We start from the raw sequence: 13195 nt of genomic DNA, 5'->3' as shown, positions 1-13195 counted from the left end.
GTCATTCCCCTGTGGTGGCTTTTTTTGTCGAACAATTGTTTCACCTAGTTCATGCATTGCCGCTTTGTCTTTAAGGCACTGCTCTGGATGGAGCTTCCAACATGTGGCTCTTTGATGGCCACCTCTGTCACAATGATTACGATACGTCTTCTTCCTCCAGATCTGCTTTACCTTCTTCTTTGCTTGTTGTTGAGAGGGTATTTCATGCCTAATCCTTTTTTGTGCTGCTATTCTTTTTCAACACTTAGAAAATGTATGGTTATGTAATCCACAAAAGGTACATGTCTTTCGATGCCATGTTTTACATTCATCATTAACAATGTTTATGCTGAATTGATGATGATAATCAATGATAATTGATTATGTATTTTTAGATATAATCTAGATTCTAAAAGATGAATGGTAGTATGAAATTCTCATTTTGTTATATATATGTGTGTGTGCCGTTTCCTGCCATATTGTATCCAAATTTTTGAAAATTTGTCGTATCTGTTTCAACCCTGTATCTGTATCTGTTCCTGTACCTGTTTCAAACCCCATATCCTTATTTGTTCCCGTATCCGTTTCAGTGCAACTTAGTCTGAAATAGTCATGTGAAATTCAGAGCCCTGGTGTAGTCACGAGTAACCAAGGAGCAGGCCGTTTTTGGAGACAGTTCTAGGCACTTCAATTTTTTTTCTTTTTGGGTTCTTTGCTGGGATGCATCACATTCTCTGAGGTATTTTTGATTGGTCTGAGGCAAATGCAGGCTAATCCTAAGGCAGGAAATTTCAGACCTTCTGAGGCCGATCTATTGTGTCTTATTCAGAGATTGAACGATCAAATGCACAGCTATGCTTGAGAGAAGGATATTCTTCCTAGAACGCTTCTATATGACCATGCAATTTTGAGCCCGTAAACAAGCTTGTGCAAGCAATTGAGAATCATAAAGTTCTATTTCTGGTTCAAGGCTCAATCACCATGAAGTCAAAGGTCTAAGACTTGCCTACAGTAATGAAGGTGGAGTTGCCTTGTTTACAGTGAAGGCTGAGCATTGTTCCCTAAGAATCGAACTCAGATTCATTTTCATAATTCGATCTTCAATGATCTGGAGTGAAGCATGTGCAATCACATCTTATCGAAAAGCATATGGGTCAAGATTGATGAAGTTCTGAACCTGGTTGGTACACAGTCATTTTGATAAGAGTGTTACCTGTAGAGTGTGCAGGAGCAGATGTGGTGTATTATTTTAATATATTACAGAATGCGTAATTGTGGTGACAAAGGTTCATCTGTGTAGCGTGCAATGAAATGGCTTAATATACCAATGTGTTGAGCGAGCATTTTGTTGTTGAAGGTTGACAATATGGTAAGTCTGCACTATGTAAAATTAATCAAACATCATATGTGCGCATGGAAGAATACGAGCATAGTATCTATATATAGCAGAGTATCTTGAGTGCATTATGTGAATGTATGGAGCATAGACCAGAGTTTGTGCACATATAGTGACAAGTGAAGGTCCTGTGCATTTGGTTGGAGTGATTTGAGACAGGAGAAACCAGTGCATACATCCAGAAAATCTAGCTATGATGAACCTGTGCATATTGCTGCAGGTAATATTGTTTGTCATATGCTGAGGATGTGTGTTGCAGAGAACTATTGGTGATTGAAGGTGTTAAGTTTTGCTATGGCAAAGTGCTGGCTACTTGCTGAGCCATTTATTATTCAAAGTGAATTGTAAACTGGCTTCTATGTGGTGTGAGAGATTCTTGTGCTTACCAAATGTGCGTTACAATATCAAGGGCTTGTAATGATGAATAAGTATGTTGATTATTCCAGTGGAGCTGCAAGAATATCTTGGTTAACCTAATGAAGCTTCCTTTGTAGTTGCATACCAATTAGGGTTTAGCAGTTTTTTGATATACATGTGAAGGCATTATTGTAAGGGTACTTGTTTTTAAGAATATTATTGCTATTGGTAAGTCAGTAATCAGTACAGCTAGGGTTTGATCTTTGTGCAGAAAGAATATGAAAGTTGGTCGCTAGAGCTAGGGTTTGGCTTGATACCATGTGTGTGAGTAAGTTGTTGAGAATTGAGTATTGCCTGAGCAGTAGATTCAGATCAGATTGGTTGGTTGATCGATATATGTTGCAATTACAATTGACCAGATTTGTATTATATTGCTGCTAGGGTTTCTGTTTGAGTTGTTGTACAGGTTTGTTGCTAATTAGGAGTAGAAACTTCAGGGTTGCCTTATAGGTTGCTGATCTGAGTTTATAAAAGAATACATTGTTAAGAACAAATTGATGCTGCCAGGGTATGACAGTGAAAGTGTAGCATTGAACTACTTAGCACAACAACCTCATCATTATCAAAAGCAACGAAAGGATTTACAGCATAGTTTGCTGCCCAAGGTTTACAATGCTGCTATCCAAAGAATGTCTTGTTGAGAGCATTTTTTTGCTGGCCAGGGTTTGATATATTTGCATAAGGCTTGTTGTTATGAACAGAATATTACTGCTAGGAGGCTTGGCTACAAAGTGCAGTGCAGTAGCTATTGATGTCAGTATGGGAAGTTAGGGTTTGATGGCTTATTGAGCAGAGATCCTGTGACTTTCATGTATACGTTGATTTGTGAGCAGAGGTTTACATTGCAGAAAAAATACCAGGGTCTGAAAGAGAATATCCTAAGAAAAGTTATTGGGACAAGGGTTGTATATAGCAGGGTTATTTATACTGAGCAGAGATTGTGTTATTTGATGCCAGTATTTGTATGAGCCTAGATTTGACATTGATGGTTGTATTCAGCTGCTAAAGGTTTGTTAGTTGTGTATGATGCTGCTTTTTGACAGAGACATGTATATGTTGAGACAATTAGTTATGGAGCATTTGCCTAACAGATTATGTTGCTGAGCTAGAATTTATTCCTTTGAGCAAGAAGAGTTGGCATTGTTGTTGATGATCTTGTATTACTGGTCAACAACAATGCCAATGATTCTTATTAGCTGCTTCTTCTGTGATGCGATTTGCAATCAATTTTTTTTTTTTTTTTTGTTTATTTATTTATACGCATTATGGAGCAATTGCGACATGGAGGAGTTGTACACTTCCAACTGTTGATTTTGGGTAGCATCGGATGTGATCTAGTTCTGAAATTTTGTGCAGGGGCTAGAATACATGAGATATCCAAGTCCCAGAATTGTTTGGAGAAATTCCACCCGAATGATGAGTTATTAAAATAATTAATATTTTTAATGGGTTCCTAAGTCTAAACTTAGGAAAATAAAAATATTAATGGGTATTAATAAAGATATGGGTGAAAAGCTTCTAAGAGACAAGGATTAGGTCTGTTTTAATCTTTTAGCCGTTGATTGGGGACTTAATCTCGGCCGTTGATTCATCAACAAAAATGTATAAGAGAAGACTTGAGAGTCATTTGGAGACACACCGGGCAAATACTCAGTAACCCGAGGGAAATCGATTCTCAAGGAGAAGAAGTTCGATTTCAGAGGGAGAGTAGCAGGGTGAAGGAAGAGGAGGGTATCAGCATCAATTAGAGATTGAGGAAGAGGTGACACAGAGCATCTGAGAGACATCGCAGAGGGAAGATCAGTGAGACAATGCAGCTAGGAGACACAGTCCTCATGTAGGCTGACGCAGAAGTGACGCAGAGGAGGGTAGAGGGTCTCTAGGGTGTCAGAACTTCTCCAAGAGCAGGAGAAAAATTGTCTCAGGTGTTTTTCTCAGAAGTGTCTTAGTATTATGTAGAATCTTTCTTTGTAAAGAGATTGTTGCTGAAGAATAATAAATAAACCCTCATCTGTTGCACCAGTTTTCCTGCATTGGGTTTTTCCGGGGACAGTTGTCCAAAAATAACTGTGTTGATGTATATCACTGTTATTTTTCTCTATGCTATTATGTGATAAATGCAGTAGAATTTATTTTAATATTTACTAAAGGGTTTTGCAAATAACTTATTGTGGAAAATAAGTAGGAGAAATAATCAGTTATTGCAATAGAATTTCATGTTAGAATTTTTCACATGGTTTCAGAGCAGAGATCGGGCAACAGGATTAAAGAATCTGCTATGAGTTAGGAGCATGATGCCGGGGCATCAACTCAGAAGGACTCACGCAGATCTCCAGAGAAAGAAGAGAGCACAAAGAACATGGATCATGATTATTCTATGTTAGCTTCCAGACTGGAAGAAGAAGTCGCTTGCTTAGCGAGTTCTACCTCCTCTGAGGTTTGGTATATAGATAATGGAGCTTCCTGGCACATGACAAGAATACGAGAATGTTTTTCAAATTATCAAGAAGAAAGGATGAACTTCCAAATCACCATGGGAAATAAGTCAAAATGTACCCTCGTAGGAAGAGGTACTGTAGTCTTTCAAACAGAAGTAGGGGATCGACTTCGAGCAACCAATGTGCTGCATGTGCCAGTATTGGGGATGAACTTTCTCTCTGTATCTCAACTTCAAAACAAGGGTTATGATGTTTTCTTCATGAAGGAGAAAGTATATGTCAAACAATAAAGTTGGAAAAAGAAGGCCCAGATTGGAGTCAGAAATAACAAGCTGCATAAATTACAACTAGAATCTCCAATGGCACTGATAGGCAGCAGTGGGGAAAAAGATTTGAATGAACTATGACACAGGAGGATGTGACACTTACACCATGGGGCTCTAAGAATTCTCGGAAGAACAGTAATAGGAGTTCTAGAGTTGAGTACCAAATGAGATGATGTATGCAGAGGGTGTAGAATACTTCGTTGCCTTCATTGATGGCCATCCCAGAAAGACTTGGATCTACTTTCCAAAAACCAAGGATGAGGTTTTTGGTCGATTCAAAGAGTTCAAGGCTCTAGTTGAGAATCTGACAGGAAAGAGGATAAATATATTGTCATCAAATAATGGTGGAGAATACATCGACAAGGACTTTACTGATTTTTGCGCAAGCGAAGGCATCAAAAGGGAGTGGACAACTCCCTATAATCCAGATCAGAATGGATTAGCAGAAAGGAAGAACAATACTATTGTTGAAGCAGCCAAAGCGATGTTATATGATTAGGATATTCCCAAGCTTCTATGGGCAGAAGCATGCAACATGACTATTTATGTCCATAACAGGACTCCTCACAGGGCATTAGGTAAGATTACTCCGGAGAGTGTCTTCACCAGTAAGATGCCAGAGGTGAGTCATTTTAGGGTATTTGGGAGTTTGGCATACTGCCATATACCTGAAGAAAAGAGGAAGAAATTGGATCAGATTACGGAGAAAGGATATCTTGTAGGATATAGCGAGAATGCTAAGGCATATAGAGTCTATCTTCCGGGGAATATGAAGATCGTAATTCGATGGGATGTAAAGTTCATGGAGGAGAAATCGTTCAGGAAATCCCGAGAAATGCCTTCTGAAGAGCAGTCAAAGGATGATCTATTGGTCCAACCACTTCGACCAGCAGAAACTAGCACCAATGTTTCTCCTAAAAGCAAAACTCCAGAGGTATCACAACAAGTGGAGTCTCAGGAAGAGAAGCAGATAGATATACCCACTACCAGTGGAAGAACGAGCCGGGAACTTCGACAAATACTACGAGATGCAAAGGATTTCGTCGGTGTGCCCACGAACGAGAAAAGGGAGCATAGATAACCAGACAGATACCAAGCCTTGGTAGCTCAGGTTGGAGAACCCTCTAGTTTTCAAGAGGCCGTTCAACGTCAAGTATGGGTAGATGCTATGGTGGAGGAATACAGTTCTATAATGGTCAAAGATGTCTGGGAAGTGGTACCTAGGCCTCAGGACAGGTTAGTTGTAGGTTTGAGATGGATCTACGAAGTCAAATACGCTGGAGATGGCGGTGTGGAAAAATACGAAGATAGGCTTGTGGCTAAGGGGTATGCTTAGAAGGAAGGGATAAACTATGAAGAAACCTTCGCCCCAGTAACCAGGTATACTTCTATTAGATCCATGATATCCCTTGCAGCACATATGGGGTGGGAGATTCACCAGATGGATGTCAAGACGACGTTCTTGAACGGGGTGATAGAAGAAGAAGTATACATTGAACAACTAGAGGGTTTTGAGACACATGAGAAGAAATCTCATGTATGCAAGTTGAAGAAAGCCTTGTATGGGCTTAAATAGGCACCTAGAGCATGGTATGGTCGAATTGATGGTTACTTGTAAAAGATGGGATTCGTTAAGAGTGACACAGATCCTAACCTCTACTATCTAGTTGTAGAGAATGAGCCTCTAATCCTGCTATTATATGTGGATGATATTTTTCATCTAGGCTCATGTAGGCTCATCAAAGATTGCAAGGAAAATCTAGCTACAGAATTTGACATGAAGGATTTGGGACGAATGCATTATTTCTTGGGGTTGGAAGTTTGGCAGCGGAAGGGTGGGATTTTCCTTGGACAAGGGAGATACGCTACAAATATTTTGAAAAGGTTCAGAATGCAGGACTGTAGACCTGTGGCTACTCCAATGATTACCAACTGGAAGAAGATTGATGCATCCAAAGATAAAGAAGTCAATCCCACCTTGTACAAGCAGCGCATAGGGTCCTTGATGTTACTAGGCCAGACATTTGTTATGCTGTCAACACCCTCAGTCAGTTCATGGTGGAACCAAAGAGGGCGCACTGGGCAGCAGCCAAGCATGTTCTTAGATATATACAAGGAATAGTCGAGCATGGACTAATGTACACCCAAGGCAATGACATCAGGCTGAGTGGGTTCACTGACGCAGATTGGGCTGGAAGTTCAGTAGATCGGAAAAGTACCACTGGGTATTGTTTCAACATTGGATCGGGAATGACCTCCTGGTGTAGTAGGAAATAGAAATCCGTAGCTCTGAGCTCAGTTGAAGCTGAATATATGGCAGCTAGCACAACTTCGTGTGAAGCCATATGGCTTAGGAAATTGCTTGTGAATCTATTCAAGAGAAGGATGGAAGCGACCAATATTTTGTGTGATAATCAGAGTTGCATCAAGCTCTCTAAGAATCCAGTTTTTCATGATTGGTCGAAGCACATTGACATCAGGTGTCACTTTATTAGAGACTGTGTCCAACGAGGGGCTGTACAATTGAGGTACACCCCGACAGGAGAACAGGTGGCAGACATTCTCACTAAGGCTTTAAGAAGAACAAAGTTTATTTATTTCAGGGAGAAGATGGGGATGATTAAGAATCCGTTTCAGTAGCAGAAGCAGATAGTATAGGGAGTTGCAGTGCAATAGTTAGCAGTGGTAGTGCTATGGGCAACATGATGTAGCATATTCAGAGGGAGCTGCAGTACAGATGTTGCAGTGACAGTTGCAGTGTCATGGGTAGCAGTACAGGGTGCAACAACGCAATAGATGAGGGGCAACAAACTGAGCATCAACAATGCAGAGGACCGATGTCATGGATCAATGTGATGCCTCTATTGGGAAGCATTGCTAGAGTACATTCCTCGCTAAGAGGGAGTGTTGATTTTGGGTAGCATCGAATGTGATCTAGCTCTAAAATTTTGTGGAGGGGCTAGAATACATGAGATCTTCAAGACCCAGAAATTGTTTGGAGAAATTCCACCCGGATGATAAGTTATTAAAATAATTAATATTTTTAATGGGGTTCCTAAGTCTAAACTTAGGAAAATAATAATATTAATGGGTATTAATAAAGATATGGGTGAGAAGCTTCTAACAGACGAGGATCAAGTCTATTTTAATCTTAGCCGTTGATTAGGGATTTAATCTGGAGTCTCGACCGTTGATTCATCAACAGGAAAAGTATAAGATTCTTGAGAGTTTTTTTGGAGACACACTGGGCAAATACTCAGTAACCCGAGGAAAATTGATTCTCAAGGAGAAGAAGTTCGATTTAAGAGGAAGAGTAGTAGGGTGAAGGAAGAGGAGGGTATCAACATCAGTTAAAGATTGAGGAAGAGGTGAGAGACAACACAGAGGGAAGATCAGTGAGACAACGCAGCTAGGAGACGCAGTGCTCATGTAGGCTGATGCAAAAGTGGTGCAGAAGTGACACAGAGGAGGGTAGAGGGTCTCCAGGGTGTCAGAACTTCTCTAGGAGGAGGAGAAAAATTGTCTCAGGTGTTTTTCTTAGAAGTGTCTCAGTATTCTGTAGAATCTTTCTTTGTAAAGAGATTGTTGCTGAAGATTAATAAATAAACCCTCATCTGTTGCACCGGTTTTCCTGCATTGGGTTTTTCCAGGGACAATTGTCCAAAAATAATTGTGTTGATGTGATTGATTCTTGTGCTTGTATATCACTATTATTTTTCTCTATGCTATTATGTGATAACTACAATAGAATTTATTTTAATATTTACTGAAGGGTTTTGTAAATAACTTATTGTGGAAAATAAGTAGGAGAAATAAATCAGTCACTGTAGTAGAATTTCGTGTTAGAAATTCTCACACCAACACTTTTTAGAATAATGGAAATATTATTATTATTATTATTATTATTTATGGTAAGAGGTTGAGCTAGAGGCACTATTTAAATAACAGCTCCCTCTCTTACTTGGACATTGTTGGATTTGAGAGGGTTCTCTCCCCTGATGCTTAGTGACACATCTTTTGGATGTCCTTGGACAACCAACTATTTTTTGTGGGTGAGGATTTTTGTATATTTTTAATTGTTTTTCCCTTTGTTGAAACTGCTAGACATATATTTCAGGAGTTAGAAGGTGGTGTACTTTTCTCATATTTCATGTTATCATTAAAAATTTGCTTATGAATACATTTTCTTTTATGAACTTTGCTTATGAATACATTTTTTTTATCTATTCATGGATTGGTGTTTCTCATACATGGTTTTTGATAGCTGTAATATTGTCAAATATTGGGTGTTTTCTACACATGCAACACTCTAGCATAATTTTTGCAATACAGGCCAGCAAGGAGAGGAGCACAATGGACTTGTATTTTCAGCTATTGTGCCTTTTTACCATCTTTCAAGCAGCTTACCATTTGAGATTTGTTATGACCCCATTCACCCAAGGGACGAGGCACTAAGCTCCAGTCTTACCCTCCAATTTTATTTATGCAACTTTAACAAACCTGTTTTGCTGGAATTTACCTTTTAAATCACCTTTGCACTTCATTGCCCATGTAAAAGTAATAAAAATAATAAAATTCAATTTGTTATATTGTGATTTTTTTACGAATAAAATTAGGAACAATTTTTCCCATGGGATATAGCTCAATTGGCGATTGCCTTGTTATGAAGTAATATGTTAAAGAATGAGATTCGAAGTTCAAATCCTTGTGGGTTAGACCAAAAAAAAATGAGGAACCATTTTTTAGATAAAAGAAAATCCTAATATACATTTCACATTACAATATATAATATATAAATAGCAGCTATAATTTTTTATTTTGTAAGCTTGGCAGGACTACATCTTCAACATGTCCAATATATCACCCCGATCGGGGCAGAGAATTGAACTAGTGACTTCACATTAAGAAGTGCCTTAACAGAGCCTCTGATCACCATCTATCCAAGACCCTGTGGACAATAGTAGCTCTATTTTATCATATAAATTAAAATAATGATTCCATAACCATATGTCAATCTAATTAATAACCACATAAAAACTTAATACTTACAATATAACAAGATTCTTAACCATGGATATTCACCCCCACTTTACCATGGATATTATTAACTTGTAAATAGGTTTTGTTACAATACCATGGTTTATCAATACCATATCCTCAAAAATCATAACTCATTTCCCAATCAAAATATTTTATAAATATTTTATTTTAATTTAATTTTTAATTAAATTTAAAAATGGAAACGTTATAATTAATTTTGAACCCTCTATCCTCTCTACTCCTATAAATATTTTGTGGATATTCGATAGAGATTAAATGAAAGTTTTAATAAAATAAAAAATGAGAATACTTTTATATATAGAGATGTGAAATTTATAAACTATAAATCATGTTATTAAGAACTAACATAGATCCATCTTGACTAAAAATCTATCAAGCAATGATAGGAATCAAATATGTCGAGGTGCAAACCTTTTCTTAATTTTTGTATTAAAAAAGAAAGAAGTTTGCATCTTGAGATATTTGATCGCTCTTGGTGCTTGGTAGATCCAGAGTTCAGATTGATCTATGCTGGTTACTTTATTGCATCTTGCCCTTGTAACTTGAGTAAATTTATGATTTATACGGACTTATCCTGCTGAAAAATATTGTTGAGATGTTATCTGCATATAATGAATTTTATCTATTTGTGTCTCCCATGCTTGCATATTTTTTAATGATATAATGAATATGTCAGCTCAAGTAATTTATAGTGAAATGTGTTCTGGTTGCCTAGACAATGAGGTTGACTGTTTACACCATGCTGTGTTTTGTGCATCTTGCAGTATCATTGGAGGAACTTGTATTATTGGGGGCTTGTATCTTGTAACCTGGGCACGCAAAAAAGGGGAAAGACATACAGCAGCTTCTCGTCGCACATCTGCCACGCCTGGTCACTATGATGAAGACCTACATCATTCTGGAGTTGATCCTCTACTGAAGTCATCTTACCAGAGAAATCAAATTTATTCAGGGCCTAGTCTGCCAGTCTCACGATCTTGGTCAGAGCCATACAGACCCTAAGCATCCAGATATCTTTGTTGTCATGTCTGAAATAGTATTTTGATTCACGGCTACCTTTTTTCTCGGGTTTTGATGAGATTTAATGAAAATTCTTTTTTTCCCTTTGGTTGGTTGTATCATTAATATGCCATTATTTCTCTATTGTTGTGTTGTGAATGCTGCTAATAAAATTGGAAAATGTCAAATGCAACACAACGTTTTTAAATAATCAGATTTTTCTTTTAATTGTTTTTCTGTCTCTTAAATTTTTCAGTTTAAGATGTTTGGACACAAAACTACTTTGATTTGATCTGAACATAACTTGATATATCTAACTTGATATATCTAGGACCTAATTTTATCATGCATATAGACATTTGTTAAGTGTGTTTTAGAGCATGGTTGAAGACTTCGAATTTTGGTGGTAATTATTTTATAGTTGTGTTTCTCGGAAGTCGTTTTGAAGAGAACGTGAATTAGCGTATGGACACTCAAATGGAGAATTTGTACGCGATTCATTAAAGCTTTTGTTACCAGAAGTGAACTTTTGTTTGAACTTATCTTGATTCCTTTGTTATTCTACTATATAGATGATTAGTTTGTACTAGGTGGGTCAATTTCCTTGTCACGACTATATTGGAGTACATGATAGTCCAAAAACCTAACTTATTTCTGGCTTGTATTAAATTTACCGTTTCAATACTTTTCAAAACATCGTTTTTAATATCTAACTGGTCAAAATACTTCCTTTTACATACCACACAGCGAACCTGGAACAGATCTTTGGTTTTGAAACGATGTTATATATTTGTATGAATGTATGATTCATACCCAACTTTTGTGTTCTGCTTGACTACCTCTCGCATGCCTTTCATTTTGAAAATTTCCATTGCTTTCTTATATTTCTGTTGAATTAGTTCTTCTTTTGAACTGTCGACTGCTTTTTGTCCTTATTCTGTTGGTGGCATTGTCATTCCTCTATCCTGCATGTGCTATTTTCAAGCTAGAACCTTTCCATTGTTGTCTTAAATTTTCGTAACCTATAGCCTTGCTTTGGTGAACATGCATGCTAAGTTCTATTTACTTTTTCTTTTCGCTTAATTTGACATGAGCTTATTTTCTCAAACAAATCCATTACGAAGGGCAGGTCCTATTCCTTGCCAATGGCCATCAACCGCCGTTATATCTATTATCTACATACACAAACATTAATTATATTAGTATATACCCCCATCTTGAACAATTTAGAAAGAATGACGTAATAATTTCACATTGCTTTTCTGGCTTTTCCACCATTATCTCTGCATTCTGAACAAGGGGCCATGTTTAAAGGGTTTTAACAGTTTTAGGAATCAAGCGGCTATGTTTAAAGGGTTTTAACAGTTTAGGAAACATGTCATAACTTGAGTACTTTTTGATGTTTTTTTTCATGAGATAATGTTTTTGAAGTGTCATCATATACTTTTCCAGAAGGCATTTGGTCTAACCTTGTGCTATTTTGGGCCTTCGCAGAGGACTAAGAATTTGCCTAGATTTAATTTATGACGCATATCCAAAGGCTTTAGTCACAAGGGGATCTTTACAAATTGGCAAAGTGCAGATGGGGCTGGAAGGAAGCTTGTGAGAGGCAATTTGAGGCAGTTTCACCCAAGTGACAAGTTTTATGTTGCAATAATATGGAGGCTGAAACACTACATACTTTGCCATGCTATGCTAAATGACTGACATCTCTCCAATCACGAATTTCTCTGAAATTGATCTGAGGCTTTCAGCACCCTTGCGATTTTTTATTATTAATTAATAATTTTTGTATTTTCTTAACTAATAATATTTGTATTTTCTTTTCACGGATGTTACATTCTATACTCATCAATTTACAAGCATATATATACACTAATGATACTCTAGCTTAACCTAACCTCCAACATTCATGACACACCCAGGAAATGTACAAGTTTAGTGGTTGACACACTTGAGAAATGGAGGGGCCTGTTAATATCTGCTGATTTATTGAAGGCAAGATGTACCATTACGTTTTCATAGTTTCTATGGTTTCACGAATTAGCTTGGCATGCTATATATAAAAATGCTTAGGTATAAAGCTTAGGTAATTAGTGATAGTGCTGGTCTATTTTTCTAGACTAATAACTTGGGCGAGATACTTTATTTTCATTGACATCATTGACTAAAGTTCCAATTTGTGATTCATCTTCTGTCATTAGTGTGTTTATTTTGTTTGTAGTTGTATCTCTTACAATAGTGTATTCTATTGTACACATCGTGCATTGTCATTCAATGCATTTTTGCTTATTTTCGTATTTTGTTGGACTTTATTGTTTGTGGATATTCCATTGGACAGTTCGTCACAATAGATCTCATAATATTATATTAAAAATATGAGATTCTACATTATTACAATTTTATTAAACTTTAAGATTTGTATATTTAATTGTAATTAGTGCATGTATGCGAATGAAAAATATGTAGAAAAAATAGAGAACGACAAAATAAATTCACACACACACATAAGAGACAAAATATGCTCTGGGAAACCCTTTCGGGGGAAACCCTAGTTGGAATATAAGGCCGTTTCCCTC

At 37.2% G+C, this 13195-nt stretch overlaps 1 protein-coding gene across 2 annotated transcripts in view; it reads left to right on the top strand.

Moving 5' to 3' along the window:
• The window catches only part of LOC149255563 (WAT1-related protein At4g19185-like), a 76196-nt gene extending 63588 nt beyond the window's left edge, over positions 1 to 12608 (top strand). Inside the window, exons 6-7 of one of the 2 annotated variants that reach the window (XM_089460523.1) lie at positions 10382 to 10597; positions 12111 to 12608. In XM_089460523.1, coding sequence (XP_089316649.1) covers positions 10382 to 10597; position 12111 — 217 coding nt within the window. In that variant the 3' untranslated portion in view covers positions 12112 to 12608. Of the gene's footprint in view, positions 1 to 10381; positions 10845 to 12110 lie in introns of those variants that run through there. The other variant, XM_089460522.1, reaches the window with a different exon arrangement.
• Positions 12609 to 13195: the final 587 nt, after the last annotated feature.

This window comes from Pinus tabuliformis, chromosome 7 (genome assembly GCF_031772625.1).
Source record: "Pinus tabuliformis cultivar Carrire ecotype Pingquan chromosome 7, CPIR1, whole genome shotgun sequence".
NCBI classification, from domain to species: domain Eukaryota; kingdom Viridiplantae; phylum Streptophyta; class Pinopsida; order Pinales; family Pinaceae; genus Pinus; species Pinus tabuliformis.
This window is presented reverse-complemented; position numbering and strand designations above follow the sequence as displayed.